We start from the raw sequence: 21,866 nt of genomic DNA, 5'->3' as shown, positions 1-21,866 counted from the left end.
TTAAATAAGTAGATGGCAGTTATAGTAGCATGAACTAACTGGGGACGCATCTTCTGCAAGATTCAGGTAACATCAAGCTTGTCAATCTCAGCCCTTGCACATACTTAGAAGTATAAACAATATTTAATTGCTTGCGAAATAGGATATTTTACTGAGAGGAAATCCACTCTGTTTTCATTATAACTCGATACTTCAAGCTAGACTTTTAAGCCTCGCAGAAGTGGTGCGGTTAGCCAAAGGGGGAACCTAATGAAGTTTAATGTAGTAGAGACCAAAAATAATGCATCAGAAAGGAAGTCAGTTCTGAGCTCCTTCTAATGAAACTGCAGAGTGCCTAATGTAGTTGCTACTGAAATAATTTTGAGGCATTTTTGCATCCTATTCTTAATTATTATATTCCATACAAAGACATGTAATAGACAGGTTTCAGCATTTTTATATCAAATTTGTTCACTCACCATTCCTGTGTTTATTTCAGTGTTTTTCCATTCCTTATTCCATATGCCATTGGCATCTGTTGTGAGACATACATCTGGCTAGATTTAGGAGTGACCAGCAGGAGCTGTTGTGAGAGCAATGTTGCCTTATGATAATGAAATTTAGGGTTCACTCAGCTATCAATGGCTGGGTAACCCAATTCCCTGGATGGTCTACTCATTACACCTAAAATAAATACATTTACTATTAAGTGTGTTCTGAGTGTGGTCCTGACTCACATAATCCATATTCCATCAATGTGAATTTTAAAATGTTAATATAACATAGCTGATTAAATGCACAGCACTGCCAAATTACTCAATTATAACTGACTCGGAAATTGCAGTTCACGGATCTAAAAGTTTCTAGTACGACTTTGAGAAATAGGGAGGAAACTCAATAATCTCATAATTACATTTTATTGGAAATAATAGCATCAGCAGAACAAGATAATGAATTTCTGTGTGTAACACAGAACATCCACCTATGGAAGGATCCTCTGTGATTTGAATTTGGAAGAGACTGATTAGACAATTTGGAATTATTACAGTTGGGATATCTTTTAGTAAGTATTTTTTTTTATTTTTAGTTTCAGCCACAATATGTTATGATGTAAAAAGTTTCCTGGATATAATATATAGTTAAGTTTATTTAAGAAAAACTAAGATGGATGATTAATCATTCTTTAAAGTAACCCTTTGGCACGGTGAATTGGGATTCCCTGGTGCCAATTTATTATGCAATGCCATAGGGTTTAAAATGCTCTTAACTCCAAAAGGACCAGCCAGATGTGTGAAGTATGACACAGTTATATACGGTATATGAGCAGAAAAAAACAAGAGTTTAGTAAACTTACGACTTAGGTTTCTAAATCAGTGGCATACATTGTCTGCAGGAAAGGAGCTTAAGCCAAGAGGAAAATGGGGCATCAATCAGATACCAAACGTGGTGTATGATGGGAAGTAAATTATTTCTGGTGCACGGAAGATGAGGATTGAGTCTGTTGATGAATAGGGTTATTAAACCTCTACCCTAACCTGACTCACCTGCATAAATCATTTATTTTGACTTTCTTTTATATGGGCTCAAACTTACATTTTAGAAATATAAATTACAGGTAAATAAATGACCAAGATAACATAACACATCAATGGCAAACCAAGCAAATAAACATGGAACATACCTCCCTTCCCCATCCGGCCCGTTTGGCACATTAAGGCAGGCCTCCAGTGCTGTCTAAGTTATTGGCATGGTCTTTGGCAGCCTCAGAACAGCCCAGACTCAGGACAACAAGCTGGATGCCATAGCCCCTTTCCTCTGGGTGCAAGCTCTGTTGTGTGCTTCTTAGAGGTGCAGTATAGGTTCTCATCCTAGAATATTAGGGTTGGAAGAGACCTCAGGAGGTCATCTAGTCCAATCCCCTGCTCAAAGCAGGACCAATCCCCAACGAAATCATCTCAGCCAGGGCTTTGTCAAGCCAGGCCATAAAAAACTGTAAGGATGGAGATTCCATCACCTCCCTAGGTAACCCATTCCAGTGGTTTACCACCCTCCTAGTGAAATAGTATTTCCTAATATGTAACCTAGACCTCCCCCACTGCAACTTGAGACCATTGCTCTTTGTTCTGTCGTCTGCCACCACTGAGAACAGCCTAGCTCCATCCTCTTTGGAACCCCCCTTCAGGTAGTTGAAGACAGCTATCAAATCCCCCCTCACTCTTCTCTTCTGCAGACTAAATAACCTCAGTTCCTTCAGCCTCTTCTCGTAAGTCATGTGCCCCAGCCCCCTGATCATTTGCGTTGCCCTCCACTGGACTCTCTCCAATTTCTCCACATCCCTTCTGTAGTGGGGGACCAAAACTGGACTCTATACTCCAGGTGTGTCCTCACCAGTGCCTAATAGAGGGGAATAATCACTTCCCTGGATCTGCTGGCAATGCTCCTACTAATACAACTCAATATGCCGTTGGCCTTCTTGGCAACAAGGGCACATGCTGACTCATATCCAGCTTCTCAGCCACTGTAATCCCCAGGTCCTTTTCTGCAGAACTGCTGCTTAGCCAGTTAGTCCCCAGTCTGTAGCAGTGCATGGGATCCTTCCTTCCTAAGTGCAGGATTCTGCACTTGTCCTTGTTGAACCTCATCAGATTTCTTTTGGCCCAATCCTCCAATTTGTCTAGGTCACTCTGGACTCTATTCCTACCCTCCAGCACATCTACCTCCCACCCCCCCAGCTAAGTGTCATCTGCAAACTTGCTGAGAATACAGTACTATAAACAGGGCCGTCCCTAGCTATTCTCGGGCCCTACGCAGCTTCCCCATGGGGGGTGGGGGCTGGCCCCAGGCCTTCACATGGGGGGGGACAGGGCTGGCTCTGGGGAAAGTGGGGAACCACCCCCCCAGTACTCAGTGGCAGCATGGGGCCGGGCCACTGAACTTTCCGCCGCTGGTGAGTTCAGGCCTGGCCCTGCTTCAGTCCTTAGGGGAGTGGGGGTGGGGGCTGAGGCGGAGCAGGGGTGGGAAGAGGAGGAGCTGGGGCAGAGGCCATGAGGAAGAAGCAGAGCATGGGCTGGAGCAGCACACAACTACGTGGGGCACCAGGAGATTTGATGCCCCAGATTTCCTGGTGCTACACAGCTGTGTACTTTGCATATGGGTAAGGACAGCCCTGACTATAAATAAGGAAATGACAGGAACACTGGAGTGTCTGAAAGCCTGTCTCCACTGTGATCAGAGTATCAGTTTGTCACCATAAAATGGGAAAGATTATAAGAACTATGGCCCAGATCCTGCCAGTGCTTATTCACAGGCTTAACTTTGCTGAGATGAGTACTCATAAAATTTCAGATCATGTTGGGGCAATTCTGCCCACAGCTACAACAGTGTAAACTGGAGAAACTCCATTCACTGAAAGTAGGATTTTTTTAAGTTTATGCTTCTGCAATGGTTCTTAGAGTACCTAGGACTGTGAGTCACATTGTTACCCATCTGCCTTCAGCGAGAGGGAGTCTTTCTTGTGATAGCTGGATGTCAGCTCCCTTGCACCGCCAGACCTTCAGACACTCAAACACTCTCCTCTGGGCTTATGCCAGCCTTTCCTTCGCCATGCACATTAATAATAGGTTCACTTTAGTCCCTGAATCCCTTGGAATCATTTCCACTGTAATATCTAGCCCCTGACACTGGCCACTCACAGAAATTCGAGATCCTCTTCACCCAAAGGTGCAGCATACCCCAATGTACCAGTTTTACCTGAAAACAACTCTCCTGTAAACCATACAGCACTTGTGAGCACTTACAATAAAACAAAAGTAGGTTTATTTAAGAAATAATAAAGATTTAACTAGACACAAGAAAGAGTGGTGGAAACAAGTGGTTATAATACACAACAAAATCATAAAACATGAACCTGAGCCTACACTTATCAATAATTGTGTTTCCTAGTTAATGAAGTAGACTGTCCCCCAAAGTTCAGTCTATTGCAGAGGTGACTGTTTTTCAAGAGCCAGGATCCAGATATTAATGAAAGCACCCCAGGGGGGTTTCTCAGTGAATGGAGCCAGTGTGCCATTCCCTACATTCTGTTATATTGAAAACAGCCCTTTGTTTCTATTCACAGGCAGTACAAACCCCTGCGTTCTTATAGAGCTTCTCTTCTACCTTTAAGTGGTTTCGATTGTTTGTTCTTGTCTCTGATGGCTTTCCATTGACTGTTCTGGAATGCGTCAAGAGAGACAATCAATCAGCTCTTGCATTACCTCGCCAGTTGACTAAGGAGGGGGTGTCAACTCCCTCTTGCTTAAAATAGCAAAGAGTCCTTTGGCACCTTATTGGTATTGGAGCATGAGCTTTTGTGGGTGAATACTCACTTCGTCAGATGCATCCGAGGAAGTGGGTATTCACCCACGAAAGCTCATGCTCCAATATGTCTGTTAGTCTATAAGGTGCCACAGGACTCTTTGCTGCTTTTACAGATCCAGACTAACACGGCTACCCCTCTGATACTTGCTTAAAATAGTTCATCATCAAGAAACATTATGTCCTGGTGACTAATTTCTATTCCAGGTCCATTATTCCATAAATATTGTCCACATTTATGGCTCACAATGATTATGAGTCTTGACAAAGTCATGAGCTTTCTTAGATACATTACATGTTACTCTTATGGATAAGTATCCTGTAAGAGGTGTTTCGTGTAGTGAGTTTGTCAAGTCTGAGGACAGAGCTGTTTGCAAAGAATGGGGGATCCACTGCCAATGAGTGTCTGTATCACAGCCTCTCGTATCCTATTTTGAGGCAACCTCAGCAGTAGCTGGTGGAAGTTTATGGGTTGTTTAGAGCTGATCAAAAAATTGAAGAAAGATTTTAAAATGTTCATCAACAATTGTTTCTCATTTTTCATATAAATATTGCTTGGAGAAATTTTCTAGTCAGCTCTGGGGAATCATTTCCCTTTCTTTATTTTTCCTATAAACTCGCTTTTGAGCTAGGATGTAAGTGCCAACTATTCTCACGTGACATAAAAAGAATTTTAAAATATATTATCTCTGGAAACGTGAATGATTGTGTCCAGAAAAAGACACCTAAACATTGCTAGCAATTGACACCAGGCTAGCTGTCATCAGAAGACTAATAGCATTTAAAAGATACACATCACTACTTTCAATACAACTAAAAGCCCAGCAGACTGTGCATAAGTACTGTGTAGGTTTGTGTAATTGATGTACTGTCGTCAGAGGCATAATTTGTCTAAACGCACTTTAACTTTGGAGACTGCATTTAAGTGCAAGAAAATACTTCAATATATGGTACATTTTAATGGAACGATTATATAAAGAAACATACCTAAGAGCATTTATTTAAACAGTACTCTGTATTTTTATTGCTGTACCTCTGAGGTGATACCTGTGAACAGAATTAGTTTCTGCCTAAACGAATGGCTTTAAAAAGACTGCAATCCAAACCCTGTTTAAAGTAGATTCTCTTGTTTTTGTTTTCTCTGGTACAGAAAACTTTCTACTGATTAAGAATTTACATCAGATATTGAAAGGTGGTTCTCCACGTTAACTGGGGATTGCTCATAAAGAGTTACACTGTGTTCTGGATGAAGAAAATTAATTAAACTAGAGTTGCAATTTGCCAGTAACTGGGTAGTGGAATCATGGATTTAAAAAGTTAGGAATGAAGATGAAATTAGGAATATTTGAACCGGTAGAGAAAACCTATTATTAACTAATGTAGTTCTGCTGTGAACTTATTACCCTTTAGCATTTATTAAATTATTAGAAAAATATATCTCCTAATTATGTAACTAGTAAAATTTCTGATGTTTAATACTGAAGATTTATTTTCTGATTGTGAAGAACCATCAATTAGCAGGACCCTGCTCATTGGGATCAGGGTACGTTAAAATAGGTTTTCAGTAAATATACAGGTGAGGGAGCAGGTCAGTTAATGGGTTGAAACTGTTTGACAGAAAGATGGTATGTTTATGAACATCTTGTATGGCCCCCAACTGTGCTTAATAAGAACAAAGGAGCGGTGTTTTCATTTATTGTAGGCTCAATAGCAAAATGGCATGCACTGGCATGCTGCGCAGAGATTAAAGTAAGAGAGCAAACGGGAAGATAGTTCTGCAAAAGTGCTTTTTAAAAAATGCATCACAACTAAATATTTTTTGTTCAGTTCTGCTGACTGCTGACGTGCACCATTTCTCTTAATTTTTATGAGGGGTAAAATATGCTGATACCTACAAGGAAAAAAGAGAAGAATCTATTAAACTCTATATACCTTATGTTCAACATCAGCTAAATTTCCAGAGTTAAAAAGCTAGTATTGTCCACAAAATCACCTAGTTTCATGATGTTGCTTTATTGTGTAATCGGATTTTAAGACTATGCATGCTAACATTTACAGAAATGATTACAGGCTATTCTCTATTGACTATATTGTAACTTCAATAAACCCTATGCTGTAGGGGTGAAATCGTTGTTCTGTTGAAGTCACCAGCAAAACTCCCATGGATTTCAATAGGATCAGGATTTCATCCTAGCTCAGAGGTCCTCAACCCAGTGATTTCTGAGCTGAATTCTATAAAGAGCTCTTTTAAGGTCTATATGTCTGGTGAGCTTCACTCGTGAGAGTGAATTAAGTGCTGGCATCCAAAAGTGGGACAGAGAAAGAGGAGACTGTGATGGGTTGGATCACAGAAACCCCTTTGGGAGCTGCCACTCGATGTGCCAAGACTACTTCTACCCCTGCCTTCCCTACCAGCTCAGGGCCCCAGCACCATCTCCTGCTGAGCCAGAAACTCCCGTCTGCTCCAACAAAGACCCAGGGTCTGAATTACTTGCTCCAAAGCTGCAGGCTTCACTGGAAGCAGCTCACAGAAGTGTTCCTGTCTTTAAGACTCAGATGCCCAACTCCCAATGGGGTCTAAACCCAAATAAATCCGCTTTACCCTGTATAAAGCTTATGCAGGGTAAACTCATAAATGGTTTGCCCTCTATAACACTGATAGAGAGATATGCACAGCTGTTTGCCTCCCTAGGTATTAATACATACTCTGAGTTAATTAATAAGTAAAAAGTGATTTTATTAAATACAGAAAGTAGGATTTAAGTGGTTCCAAGTAGTAACAGACAGAACAAAGTAAGTTACCAAGCAAAATAAAATAAAACGTGCAAATCTATGTCTAATCAAACTGAATACAGATAATCTCACCCTCAGAGATGCTTCAGTAGGTTTTTTCCTCAGACTGGACACCTTCCAAGCCTGGGCACAATTCTTTCCCCTGGTACAGCTCTTGTTCCAGCTCAGGTGGTAGCTAGGGGATTCTTCATGATGGCTCCTCCCTTTAGCCAGCAAAATGGAGGGGTCTCCCACGGACTTAAATAGACTTTATTTTTGTGAGTGGAGATCCCCTCCTCTCTCCTATGCAAAGTCCAGCTCCAAGATGGAGTTTTGGAGTCACCTGGGCAAGTCACATGTCCATGCATGACTCACAGTTTTTACAGGTAGCATCCATTGTTTACATGCTACCTTGAATGTCCTCAAGCAGGTTTCTTATGTGGATTGGAGCATTCCAAGATCCATTGTCCTTTAAGTGTTTCTTGATTAGGTACTTAATTTCAATGTTTCTTTCTCCAGGAACTAACCAAATGCTCGACTAAGGTTATTTAGAAATCAAGCCAGTACACAACCAACATTCATAACATTTATAACTTCGAATACAAAAATGATACATGCATACAAATAGGATTAATACATTCAGTAGATCATAACCTTTACAGAGATATGTTACATGGCATATGTAGCATAAAACACATTCTAAGCATATTTCCATAAAGCCTTATGGGAGGTACCATCACAGAGACCCCATTTCTTTCCTTCTCAATGGCCACAAAATAAGTGAAAGAGAATGAGGGCATGGTCATGTGTGGATGCAAAGTCACAACACACACACAACACAATGCAAAAATAGGACATTGTGATGCTTTTATTTTGTGGATTACTGAGAGTCTCTCAAATGCAAAAAGTCTATCCAGCTGTTGTAGGTGACTGCATGGTTCAGTGAATAGGGGGCTGAACTAAGAGTCCAGAGACCTGGGATCTATTCCTAAATCTGCCACCGACCTGCTGCATGACCGCAAGCAACTCGCTGAACCTCTCTGGGTCTTAGGTCCCCATCTTCTTTGTATTGTGATTTGTGATCTAGAATAAACAGTCCTGTATAACATATAAGAATTATTATTACTTATTTTTATTATTTCTTACAGATAGATTGTGTTACCTTACAAAACAATTAAAAATACTTGCCAGATCTCTCCACGTCATTGGCTGGTTTTAGTATTTTCACATATTCATTTAAAATGGCATTGGGCGAAACCTCTGCATCCTTCCCCCCAGAACAGTAGACATTTATGCAGCAGGGAAGAAATACTAATCATTTAAAATATACGAAGGAAGTAACACCAAGTATCGGGATGAATTATTCAGTAAATGGACAAAATCAGAAAAAAATATCACATGTAGGCTGAATTGTAAGGAAGTTTTATTTCACAGTTTAATGGACCTCGCTGTAAGACTCTCTTGAGGAAGAGGTGGAAGAATCATCCCAGGAGATCTTCAATAAAAAAAAAGTATTAGATGAAGTACTAGGAAATATACTGCAGGGTGAAATTTTGCACTGGAAGGATTAGTGAGTAAGATGGACTAGTAGATATTTTCCAACTCTAATTGCATCCCAATTCTTCTACTTTTACTGATGGTGAGTAGCGCTCTTGCTAGTCTCCTTGAAGTCACTGAGAAGCCTTGCATGAATAAATTACTCATTTTAAGTAATGATGACAGATTCAGGCCCTTTATCATTATAATACTTGGGTTGGTCTTGTTTGGTTGTTGAGGTTTTTTTTTTATACAACCTCACAAAAACATAAGAATGACTGTACTGGGTCAGGCCAATGGTCCATCTACCCTAGTATCCTGTCTTCTGACAGTAGCCAGGGCCAGATGCTTCAAAGGGAATGAAAAGAACAGGGCCACTATCAAGTGATCTATACTCTGTCGTCCAGACTCAGGATCTGACAGTCAGAGGATCTAATTGTCTAGTCCAGGATCTAAATGTCTAGTGTACTTACAATGCTTCTCCGTTCCGTTTCTTGATGACCATAAAGTGCAGTCAGCATACAGTAATAGGTGCAAGTAGAGGAACTAAGTGTAGTTGGGGTCTGTGTCACTGGAAGATTTTGAGTGGATTTATTTAACATGCAGATCTAGACCCTGTGTTTTGACAAGATCCACAGAACGCAGAATTTTTATTGTAGAAGAATGTATTATTATTTGCCCAGCTTGAGGTCTTTGGGAACATGTACAAACCTTTAAATGCACAATACTAAAGGCCAATCAATGTGGACACAAAATGCAGGTGCTCCCTGACGTAACTGAAACATCATGCTATAGCATCCCACATTAAATCCCTTATACCGTTTAATACATCTAGCACCACATACACACACACACCCTTACCATTTCTTTAGTGCATGTGAAAATTCAGGCCACTTTTTTTTTCAAGGAAGAGAACCATTATAATCACTAGAAGATAGGCTTTGGATGAAAATTTATGGAGTTTCATATGATAGCATCAGCTCCCTAGATCTGATGGAACAATGGACCAAAAAGTGTAACCCAATATGATACAGTGTAAGCACAATTGATGAGGATTTTTATGTGGCATAGCACAGAAATTGTATCGTTCCTGGGATATTTATATCTGTAATTTAAAACCTGTGGTTTGACTGTTCTAGATGACAGCAAATTTTCAGAGGCCATCACAGTGCTGCTTACCTGGATTGAGCGAGGCGAGGTGAATCGTCGCTCTGCAAATCAATTCTATTCAATGGTGCAGTCAGCAAATAGTCACGTTCGCCGACTTATGAATGAGAAAGCCACTCATGAACAAGAAATGGAACAAGCCAAGGAGAGTTTTAAAAATGCCTTAACAGGGATCCTCACTCAATGTAAGTAACTCTTTTTGTCTAGTGTTGTTGTTGTAATTGTGGTAGTGGTGGTGTGTTTTGTGTATTCGGGGGTAAGTAGTTATGATAAAGTCACATTCTACTTCATATCCTATTTCATACGCTATAGCAATTTGGAGGAACAAGGACCATTCCTAAGAGCTTATTTCTCAAGGTGAGCAAAGTTTCAGTAGTTTTTCCATTAATAGACTGAGACATACTATAGGATCCATAATGTTTCAGGAAACTGACCAGACAAAAGTATCCCTAATATGGAACAGAGAAAGATCATGCTTTACCTGGAGTGCAATGATCTCTTATCTGTGAGTTGTAGAGATAAGGAATTCTAGTTATCTTTGATACCTACAGAATAGAGCACATTCAGAGTGTATTTTTGAATTGAGGTTAGGTAAAAACAAGTTATAGAAATGAACCCCTTTCAGGAGGTTTATAAACAGTGTGCTGAGGCCACCCCCACAGCAAAAGAACTCTCTGCACCGCTGTTGGCAGCACAAGTGCTCCGTTGATTTTCTGCCAGCATTTATTTGGCAGGTAAAGTGTCTAAAATATTTAGTGCTGGCAATTTTTCCCTGTACAGAAATATAATCAATCAACTCATCTTAATGGGGTTCCCTCATAAAACAATAATCAGGATAATTGCCTAGGGCCCTTTAAAACAATTGTACTTCATTTATGCAGGATTTTCATATGTATAATGCATCCCTACAATCTTCGTTTTTGATTCATTCAGTCCATCTGCACCCAATCCACATGGAAAAAGGCTAGATTCCAATTACCTCAAGTTCCTCAAATAATGGATCTAATTATAGCTACAAAGATGCATCCTGCTTAAGCATACAAGACAAAAAAAATTAAGAATATTTTTTAGTCTGAGACCAATATGCATGTTGCACTGTTGTGTCTTAATTATGCCTTTGCTATTTACATATACATTAACTATATGCACCATAAACACTATGATATCATACTAAAAGATGGAGTTATTATCTGAGGACGTGTGCAGTGGGTGAGTTTTCAAGAACAGTTAATACCCATGGTAGTTTGGATAGGCAGGTCATTTTACATCTCAGTGACTGAAAAATAATGTGTGAGAAAAAGGAAAGTGAGCACTACCACGACCATGTTGTTCTGTTCATACCAGGTTTCCAAAACTTACATGTACAACAGCTGGTTCTAGTATTTAAAAATGTCTTCTTCAGCAGGGTTAAAAAATCAGCTAGTGTCATCAGTCTGGACCTTAGTTAAATCCATCTAATTAATTCTGTTAATCATCAACGATTGTGGAACATCTGTCACTGGGAAAATTGAGAGCCTTGACGTTTCAGGCTATGTCTACACTACAAACTTTGGTCGGTGAAAATTATGTCAACATAAAGCCCCCACAATTAGTATATCACTTGTGTGCATGCACATTTGGCTCCTAGTATTGGCAGTGCATGTACTCACAAGCAGTGCTTATATCAATGCACAGTGCATTGCACTATAGGTGGGTATTCCAGTGTGTAACTGCCCCCCCCACCATCATTCAGCGCTCTGTCTTTTTTGGGAAGTTTTGGCTATGCATGGTGGCGCAAAAATGGGTCGTGAAGGGGTGACTGGGAGCAAGAGGTCAACTTTCCAGTGTGCAACTGTCTCCATCCCATAATTTCCGTTCCTCTTTTCAAAATCCCCAAAACCCATGCAGCCCTCCTCACTGTCCACCATCTCTGACAGAAGCATGGAGCCTGCACAGCTCTGCACTATTGTTGTGAGTGTTGCAAGCTCAGAACACACAATCCTCTGGTAGTTGCAGAACCCTAATAGAACCAAATCAACAGGAAACATGACAGTTTTTGGAGGACAGATTGCTGTGGGACGTAGCAAGAGTCAGCTCAAGGTTGGTGGTGGTGGAGCAGCTGCCGATGGTGAAGTGTCGTTTATGGTCCTGAGAAATGAGCACTGACTGACTGATGGGCTCACGTCATAATGCAGGCTTGAGACGACAAGCAGTGGCTGCAGAGCTTTCAGATGCACAAGGACACATTCCCGGATCTGTGGGCTGAGCTTGCCCCGACTCTCCCTCTCAGGGACAACGAAATGAGAGCTGCACTGACAGTGGAGAAGTGAGTCACGATCGCACTGTGGAAAGTTGCAAAGCCAGATTGCTGCCAGTCAGCGGGGAATCATTTCGGAAAATCCACTGTGGGAGCTGTCATCAAGTGTGTAGGGCCATTAATCGCCTCTTGTTATGCAGGAGTGTGACTCTCAGCAATATGCAAGATATAGTGGCTCGATTTGCAGCAGTATGGTTCCTGAACTGCGTTGGAGCAATAGATGCCATACCTATCCCTATTTTGGCAGACCACCTTGCCACAGCATGACATCAATAGAAAGGGCTAATTTTCTATGGTTAGGCAAACATTGGTGGATCACTGGGGATGCTTCACTAGCTTCACTGTGGGCTGGTCAGGGAAGGTACATGACACACACATCTTTAAGAACAAAGGGCTGTTCAGAAAGCTACAAGCAGGGACTTTCTTTGCTGACTGGTAGATTACCACTGGTGATGTTGAAATGCCAATAGTGATCCTGGGGGACCCAGCCTACCCCCAGTTCCCCTGAAGCTATACACTGGCCACCTCAACAGCACCAAAGAGAGATTCAACTAGCAGCTCAGCAGTTGCAGAATGACAGTTGAATGTGCTTTTGGTAGACTGAAGGGACATTGACATTGTTTACTCACAAGATTGGATCTCAGTGAGAAAAATATCCCACTGCTATAGCTGCCTGCTGTGTCCTGCATAATATCTGTGAACCAAAGAGGGAAAACATTTCCACTGGGGTCTAGTGCAGCGGTGGAGTGGCTGTCTGCTGTGTTGGAACAGCCAGATATAAGTGCTATTAAAAGAGCTTAACATGGAGCTAAATGGCTCAGGGAGGCTTTGAAAGAGTGGTTTAACAGTGAGAGGCAGTAATGCATTGTGGTGTATTGTGCTCTACCTGTCCCTGTTGTTTTTGGCCTGTTAGGAACTGTGTGGTGCTTCGTGTACATGTATGAATGTAACACTGTCAATGCACCTATTCATTTTGTTTGTTACAGATCCTATGAGTTGTGTCACACTGTACAGTAACCAGTAAGTGGGTGCTCTCAGAACTGCTAGGCACTTTGCAGCATATGTTGTGAACTAATAAAGATGAATTGTGTTCCAAACAGTACAATTTTATTTGTAACAAAATCAGTGAAAAGAAAAATCTGTGCAATTTTAAAGCAAATACATTGAAAACTTAATAAATTAACAGAACAGAACTTTACAAGGGGAAAGAACATTCATGTACATTTTAGCTAAATACACTAACTGTGGCTTTCACAGGTCAGTGTATGTGAAGTTTTGGTGGTCTTTAATGTCCCAGGTGGAGAGGTATGGGTAGTGCCGCAGTCCCTGATGACACGAGGAATGTTGAGGGGGTAGGTGTAGGGAGGTGCTGCAATTGAGTTCTCCATGGACTGCAGAGGGAGGCAAGCCCAGGATTGTTGAATCTGTAGGTCCACAAGAGTCGGCAACATCTGTGTTTGCTGCCGGAGAAGCCTCATTATCTCCTGGTGCATATTCCTCTTCTTTTCCTGTTGGGACTCCTGGGCCTTTCTCCTTTGCACTCTTTCCTTCTCTAGGCTGTTTGCAATGTTCACCTTCCAGGCCCTGTGCTCAGGGTCTGATTCAGCGCTGGCTTGCAGGATTTCATTGAACATGTCATCCTTAGTCCTCTTCTTTCTCCTCCCTATCTGGCTCAGGCATTCTGCAGGTGTGGAGGGGAAACCCCTCAAGGTCACAATGGCAGCAACTGCAGATAAAACACAGAGAGTACCATTGTCAGTATAGTCACAACAGAAAGCAAAAGATTCAGAACTCCCATTCCCTTCCTCCCCTAATGTTTTCAACAACACGTGCTCATTGGCTCTTTTGCTTCGGATTACTGGTTCACGACACCACTCACAGCACCAGCCACAGTGGGTATGGCTCCTGAGGATAACACAGAGAGAGCACAGCTGTTGTTGGCATCCCGAAGCCAACTAGGCCTATATGCTGCTATCTTGTGTACTGACTGCAATGGTGCCTGCTGAAGTTATCACTGACTGGCACGGGAAAATGCCCTACCATGGACGAAGAAATAAGACTTTCATCCCTAGAAACCTTTGGGAGAGGATTGCAGAGTGCCTCCATGGAAGTTTCATCGAGATCTCTCAGGAGCAATGAAAAGCAGATAGCAGCTCTACCTCTCTTTGTTGTATCTTACCTCTTCTAGTCCAAGTAAATTAATGAAAAGTCATGAGCTGCATCCTATTAAGTTAGGGGCGTCATCACTGTAGTGAAAAATACATTTACACGCTTATCCGATGATCCTTCCCCTTCATTGGGCTCGACTGCCAGGACTGACTGGACTGTGGTGGAGTCCCAAACAAGTCCTGGCTTGTGGCATAGCTGGGCCCCAGTCACATGTCTCTCATCCTCCTCCACCTCCTTCTCATCCTCACTGTTCAAGCTGGGTCTTCGGCGGCAGGTCCTTCACTCACTCCGTGGGTCTTCGGTGGCATTTCAGCAGCGGGTCCTTTAGTGCCACCGAACACACCTGGAGCGAGTGAAGTGCGTGCTGCCGGGTGAGTAAAAATTAAAAAGGCACCAAGAAATTGAAAAGGCGCCACTTGTACTCAGTGGGAGAGCGGCCGCTGCCCTGCTCCCCACCAGCTACGCTACTGCCTGCAGGGTAGTGGGGCTTCTCTGCCAAATATGGCAAACAGCTCTTTGTAAAAGCAGCAGGTCTGAGGCTTGGCATTGGATTGACTGTTGGCCTCCCTGGCCCTGTGGTATGCCTGCTGAAGTTCCTTCACTTTCACGCGGCACTGCTGCTGGTCCCTGCCGTACCCCTTCTCCTGCATCCCCCAGGCAATCTGCTCATAGATGTCAACTTTTCTATGGCTGGTCCATAGCTGTGTCTGCACAGCCTCTTCTCCCCAGAGGCTCACGAGATCCAATATCTCCTGTCTACTCCAAGCCAGAGCACGTCTGGAGCATGTAGCTGGGCAGTTGCACACAATAATGGAGAGCTGTAGGTGTACTCGCCATGCTGGACAATCAGGAAAAGGCATTTCAAAAATTCACGGGGCCGCTGGGCAGTGGAGTTCACAATTGTGACCAGAGTGGTCAGTGTTGGGCACTGTGACAGCTGCTGGAGGACTGTTAGGGTCAATATAGGTCATGCAGTGTCTAGACTTGTGCTGTGTCAACTTCTACATCGACCATGGCTCAACGCCACTTGGGGAGGTAGCATTGCTATGTCGATGTAATGGGCGTTTACATCAGTGGGAGACAAATTTAAGTGCAGACACATGGCCGATGCAAGGCGGTTTATGTTGACCTAACTTTGTAGTGTATATCAGGCCTCAGGTAAGACTTATATTACTGTCTGGTTAGTTCCTGCCATGTACAGAATTGTGATGTTTCCTTAAAAGCAAAATTGGCCTTGGTGCAGGTAAATTTTTCAAAGCATGAGGCTTACACAAGCCTGACAAACTCTCAGCAGTACCCGGAAGGAAGGTAGCCCCTGGGCTGGTCTGTCATTTGGGGGCAAGGACACTGAAAAGACATATTTGGCTAAAGGTGTCACCATCCATGTATGTTTATAAATACCAAATTTATGAGCTTTCCAGATGCTCCAAGTTGTTGTTTTATCAATGCTGTAAATATGCCCCATTAATTTCATTAACATGTCTTCTTAAAATTCTCTGCAAACTCTTTGTGAACAGATGGACAATGTTTCACATTTCACATAAATATAGTAAGACCGAGAGTGCAAAACAAAGAATTGTGAAACAGGCTTCTCCTGTCAAGAATCTTGCATATCTCATAGTTAAATTAAGGAATATTCTCTCTCATATTTACATCATTCCCATGCACATAAAATTATGTATGTATGCCATATCAGCATAACACTCTTTGTAAACAAAAATCTGAAATTAAACTTGATACATCAAGTAGCATAGCTATCCAGAATAGGTGTGCTGTCTAGTAAGTTATGTGGAGCCAGTGAGATTCTAAAATACAACAGCTTACACTAGTGTAATACTGTAGTGTTATGGACAATTGATATCAGCATTACAGTACTTGTAAGAAAGGTATGCTGCACAATCATCCTGAAAAGAGAAATGTAAAGGAAGAACCTGGGAGGCTAAAAATGAGTAGCACAGGAAGTGGAGAAGAATTGTGTTAAGGAAATGGGGTTCAAGTGTATTTGTCTCAAACATATACAGAGTGCATGTTGGTCTCAATGTAAAATACTTTCTTATTAACAAGGACTAGTGCAATCAGAACATTTTAGCTTATGGCCCAGCCACCAAAGAACCACAGGTAGTGAAATCCCTGTCACAAGTTTCTGACTGCAGGTATTTGAAAGTTTAGCAAGAGGATTAAACTTAAACATTTGGGTCATGTGTTCAATACATACATTAATTGCTTGACCTGATGCTTATGGCAGGATAATCAGCCAAATAAATGTATTATAGCTGTCACACCACCAATTTACTGGTCATGTTAAAGTTCTACAGATAATCTTAGTCTCTTTATTAGAGAGACAAGGTGGGTGAGGTAATATCTTTTATTGGACCAACTTCTGTTGGTGAGAGAAACAAGCTTTCAAGATACACAGAGCTCTTATTCAGGTCTGGGAAAGGTAATAAGAGTGTCACAGCTAAATACAAGGTTGAACAGATAATTTAGGTTAAGTATTTAGCCCCTAATGGAAGGGACGATTCAAGTAGGAGTTGCCTGTTAACACCCTTGTAGTCATAGACAAAAATGGGGGTTTAGTGGGTTACAGATTGTTGTAATAAGTGTTAGCAATATGTGTTCTTCATGGGGATTTCTTCTCAGGAAGCATGCTACCTATATGGAGTTCACAACCTCTTGTGTCCACCTACCATGAGGTTGTATATACCTGGCACTCCTTCCCTGAACTTCCACACTCTCACTATTCATCCCTTCCCCAAAGCACAAGTTCCCCAAGAGGCCTATAAACCCTCATACTCATGCTAAATCAATGTTAGCACTATAGGTCATAGAAAATATGGGTAAGCAGATGTCCCGATAAATTGGAACTGTCCCGATATTTAGCCCTTTGTCCCGCGTCCCGATCAATGTACAGTCGGGATTCCATTTGTCCCGATATTTAGGTAAGGAGGCAAGCGGGAGGGAGGTGCTGAATCCGTGGGTGCGCCAGGGTTGGAGCACCCATGGGGAAAAATTGCAGCCAAGCTCCCTCCTCCTCGCCTCCTTCTCCCCCCACCCCCCAGCATACCGCATCACCGCTCCTCCCCACCTCCAGCGCTTCCCGCCACCTAGCAGCTGTTTGGCGGCGCTTAGTGCTTTCCAGGAGGGAGGGGGGAGGAGCAGGAATGCGGCACGCTCAGAGGAGGAGGTGGAGAAGAGGCAGGGCAGAGGCGGGGACTTGGGGGAAGGGGGTGGAAGGGAGGTGGAGCGAGGGCAGATGCTTGGGCGGGAAGAAGTGGGGGGGTGGGCGAGCACCCATCCGGCAGAGGGGAAGTTGGCGCCCTAGGGGTGAGTGACAGGTGGGAGTGGGTGAAGAGGCGAGTGGCAAGGAAACTTGTGACAGGGATTTCACTACCTGTAGTTCTTTGGTAGCTGGACCATAAGCTAAAATATTCTGATTGCAAGAGTCCTTGTTAATAAGAAAGTATTTTACATTGAGACTGTCAGTCTCAGGGTCCTGATTACCCATCAATCCTTCCCCTTTTAGTACTGGGAGCTAGCCAACCAAAGCACCCCCACTGAGTGTTAGTAAGGGGACTATTTGTCCCCTTACACTAAGGAAGTTGTTCCATGGAATTGTGTGATACATCTGGATGATTCTTGGGACCTAAGTCAAGTGGGGCTGCAGTTACACTGCTAAACAATAGGGCTTGGACAGTGGCTCCTTGCTTGACTCAAACTTGTACCCTCCAGCCCTGCAGAGTCCTGGGATTCCGGGTCCGAGCTCTGGGTTAGCGTAATTTCAGTGTAGATGCAAGGGGGCATTTGCCTTGCTCAAGCACAGGTTGCATTGCAGGGTAGACATACGCATAGACACTTTTGAAAATTCTACTCCTACTCTTCATACTTATCTGTAAGGTGCCTAGCATAAAGTTGGTTCTAATTAGCAACAGCACTATAATTATATCATAGTTAATAATAATAGCTAAAGGAAAAGAATACTCTATAACTCACTGGGAAAAGTCTTCACTAGAGCTGGTAAGAAATTTGTACTGAAAAAGGAATTGTGACAATAAATCAAAAGGAAAATGTTTGCCATTTTTATTCCAGCTCCCAGCCTGCTCTAGTGCTCTTGATCAGTGATTGAAAATTTCTATGGCGTTTGGGAGCACATTTGTTTTTTAAATATGAGGCTTCATAGTTGTGGATAAAAAAGAACTTTATTTTTTAATTCTCTTTCAAAGAATTAAAAGTAACTGTAGAATTAACATGTATGTAAATTCATATTTTGTCCTAGACAAATAAATACAGTGCTCACAGAGCTAGATCCTCAGGCTTGATGTGGCCATTTTACATCACCTCAGTCGTGTGCTTTGCCCACAAAACCTGTGTATAAGGATCTAGGAGAATCACCCCAGTGTAAGGTTGATTCTGCAATGGCATATAGCCAGCCTACAAGTGCATGTATACCACATAGCGTCTCTGCTGCCATTGTAGTGAGAAATGGGGCTGTGGTTAATGAAAAGAGGCCACAGTTGAAACATACCTACCCTGTGATCAGACTGGGCTAGGATTCCGGCCTCTTGTGGCCATGAGAGTGCTGGGAGGAGGCAGTGCCTAGAGCAGCACCAGGACAGTGCAAGTGAGAGCTTTAATCCATCTTTCTACTTCAAGTAGTGGTCCCCATGTGTATTCCACATGTGAGTACATATGCGCACCATGCGCCTGAGTCTGGACACAAGTAGTGTCCATGGGCACACACATGCACAGTAGATCTCCTTGCGCTCCCGAGTAAGGGTATAAGAGGCAGTGTGGGTCAACACCCCCTCAGTTTTACCACTTCATTGCCTCATTCAGACTCCAGTGTTCTCTCTTTCTTCAGCTTTCAGAGAATCTATAACTAAAATTTACAGTTATTCTTTTAGCTTAGTACAGTTATAGTTTTAGTGTCGTTAGTGTAGTTTTTGCTTCCCTGAACCAGGGAATCCCTCCCTGCAGTCTGGGACTATGTCCACAGTCCTGGGCTTCAAAAACTGCCTCTCCTGCCCCCGATCCTTCTCCATCAGTGATGAACACCAACTCTGCCTCGACTGTCTTGGTGAGACTCATTTCAGCAAAGTGCCACATTTGTCACTCCTTTCCACTGAGAACTCGCAAAGCCCATGTTCTTCACCTAACAAAATACTTAATGGAGAAGGCCATGAGGCCCCTCTCTGATCCAGGCCAGGGAGACCCCATATACATCAATCTACCAAACAAGTAGTGCCTCTCCAAGGAAGTGGTTAGGAGCAGAGCCTTCATTTGCTAAACCCAAAGACTTTTCCTGAGAGCAAGGGGCACTCTGATGGGTGCAAGGACAGATCCCCGTCAAAGACTGTCCATAAGAGACACACTCCTTCCCTGAGTCCTGATGCGCAGATCCTGAAGAACCAACTCCACAAAAAAACTCCAAGTTGGAGAGTAAAGCATGTAGGAAGAAGGATCCGCTGGTTCTGTTGGTGATCCCGGTACTGAAGCACAAAGACTGTCATCCGCCGGTCCCATCCACAAGTGTGGGTCTGGACTCCACAGTATTGACTCATCCACCCAAAGATGCACCATGACTAGTGATGTGCCAGGTGCTGACCATCGAAACCCCCTACACACCAGGACACACAGAAACTTATATGGCACTGGAGGATATCTTCCTCCTCTACCTATAGTCTCCTCTCTGCTCTGGCCCAGGCCACCTGAGGGACATTATTACACTGGAAGATGACACAATTTCCATATCCCAAGAACCATCAGGCAGAATTACCTCAATACTGATGGCTCTGCCATTCCAACAGGAGCAATTTTCATATTCATAAGAATCTGACAAGCCGATTCCTCCTTCATCCCCCTGAAGAGAGGCACGTCTGGACAGGTGATCCAGGATTCTCGGTGGCTCCCCTCGTGGACACAACCTCTCTAGGGGCCAATGGTCCCCATGCCCTGGGGTTCCACACAATCAGTTGGCCCCTCATTTTGGCCCACTGGGGGCTGTGGGATCACTATAGCAAATGCCCAGGACCCATCCAGGAGTCTTTCCACTCTTCTCTTTTACATCAACAACTCGTTCTGTCGGTATATGAGGAGGAGGATGTCGAACCGGAACTGCAGGTACTGATGGTTCTGACAGGAATCTCTTCTCTTCCCCGGATGAGGCAGTCTCTCCTTCTTCCCCATCTCCACCAGATGACCATAGGCAATACCAGGATTTACTATGAAGAGTGGCTAATGAGCTCCAAATATAGAATCATAGAATCATATGACTGGAAGGGACCTTGAGAGGTCATCTAGTCCAGTCCCCTGCACTCATGGCAGGACTAAGTATTATCTAGACCATTCCTGACAGGTGTTTGTCTAACCTGCTCTTAAAAATCTCCAGTGATGGAGATTCCACAACGTTTTTAGGCAATTTATTCCAGTGCTTAACCACCCTGACAGTTTTTCCTAATGTCCAACCTAAACCTCCCTTGCTACAATTTAAGCCCCTTGCTTCTTATCCTATCCTCAGAGGTAAAGAAAAACATTTTTTCTCCCTGCTCCTTGTAATAATCTTTTATCCCTGGAGGAAGTCCAAAACTTACACCACCAACTGTTGGACATTCTGCAGCCTCAGGGCCCAAGTAAGGTGGCCCTCCCAGTTAACGAGATTTAATTGGAAGGGTGAAATTAGTCTGGCATACCCCAGCATTCAGTGACCCCACACCTAAGAGAGCCAAGAGCTGCTATTTCATCCCAGCAAAGGGAGCCAAATTTCTGTTCTCCCAACTTGCTCCAAACTCTGTGGTGGTACGAAATAGGTCACAATGCCTGACTAGCCCAGGGGTAGGCAACCTACAGCACGCGTGCTGAAGGCGGCACGCAAGCTGATTTTCAGTGCCACTCACACTGCCTGGGTCCTGGCCACCGCTCCGAGGGGCTCTGCATTTTAATTTAATTTTAAATGAAGCTTCTTAAACATTTTTAAAAACTTATTTACTTTACATACAACAATAGTTTAGTTACATATTATAGACTTATAGAAAGAGACCTTCTAAGAACTTTAAAATGTATTACTGGCACGCGAAACCTTAAATTAGAGTGAATAAATGAAGACTCGGCACACCACTTCTGAAAGGTTGCCGACCCCTGGACTAGCCCATCAGATGAGGGTTCCAAGAGACTGGACCTCCTGGGGAGAAAGGTCTTCTCTGTGGGATTACAATTCCGCATCACTAATTACCAGGCTCTGCTAGCCATGTGTGACTTCAACAACTACTTCTAGGCTGGTGGCCTTTTAGGTCAAACGTTCCCCTGACAACAGACTACAGTTCCTCTCACTTCTAGAAGAGGGTAAATTGGTGGTGAAAACAGCCCTTTAGGCTGCAGTTGATGCAGGGGATTCACTATCCAGAAGCTTGGCCACTAGTATTGTTAGAAGGAAGGATTCTTGGTTGCAATCCTCAGGCTTCCCCAGGGAAGTGCAGCATACTGTCCAAGACTTTCCCTTTCACGAGTCGAACCTCTTTAATGAGAAAACTGATGACTCTCTTCATTCATTAAGGTCTGCTCTCTACTCCCAGGGGAGCTACACACCCGCCCTGAAGAT

At 43.1% G+C, this 21,866-nt stretch overlaps 1 protein-coding gene across 9 annotated transcripts in view; it reads left to right on the top strand.

The window, feature by feature from the left end:
* The window catches only part of ENOX1 (ecto-NOX disulfide-thiol exchanger 1), a 495,678-nt gene that overhangs the window by 365,275 nt on the left and 108,537 nt on the right, over positions 1 to 21,866 (top strand). For all 9 annotated transcript variants that reach the window (XM_045012813.1, XM_045012820.1, XM_045012827.1 and 6 more), the window contains one exon: positions 9,783 to 9,995. In XM_045012813.1, the coding sequence (XP_044868748.1) occupies positions 9,783 to 9,995 (213 nt within the window). The remainder of the gene's footprint in view (positions 1 to 9,782; positions 9,996 to 21,866) is intronic.

The sequence above is a fragment of the Mauremys mutica genome, chromosome 1, assembly GCF_020497125.1.
Source record: "Mauremys mutica isolate MM-2020 ecotype Southern chromosome 1, ASM2049712v1, whole genome shotgun sequence".
Classification (NCBI taxonomy): domain Eukaryota; kingdom Metazoa; phylum Chordata; order Testudines; family Geoemydidae; genus Mauremys; species Mauremys mutica.
Note: the sequence above shows the minus strand (reverse complement) of the source record. Positions and strands in the feature narration are given on the sequence as shown.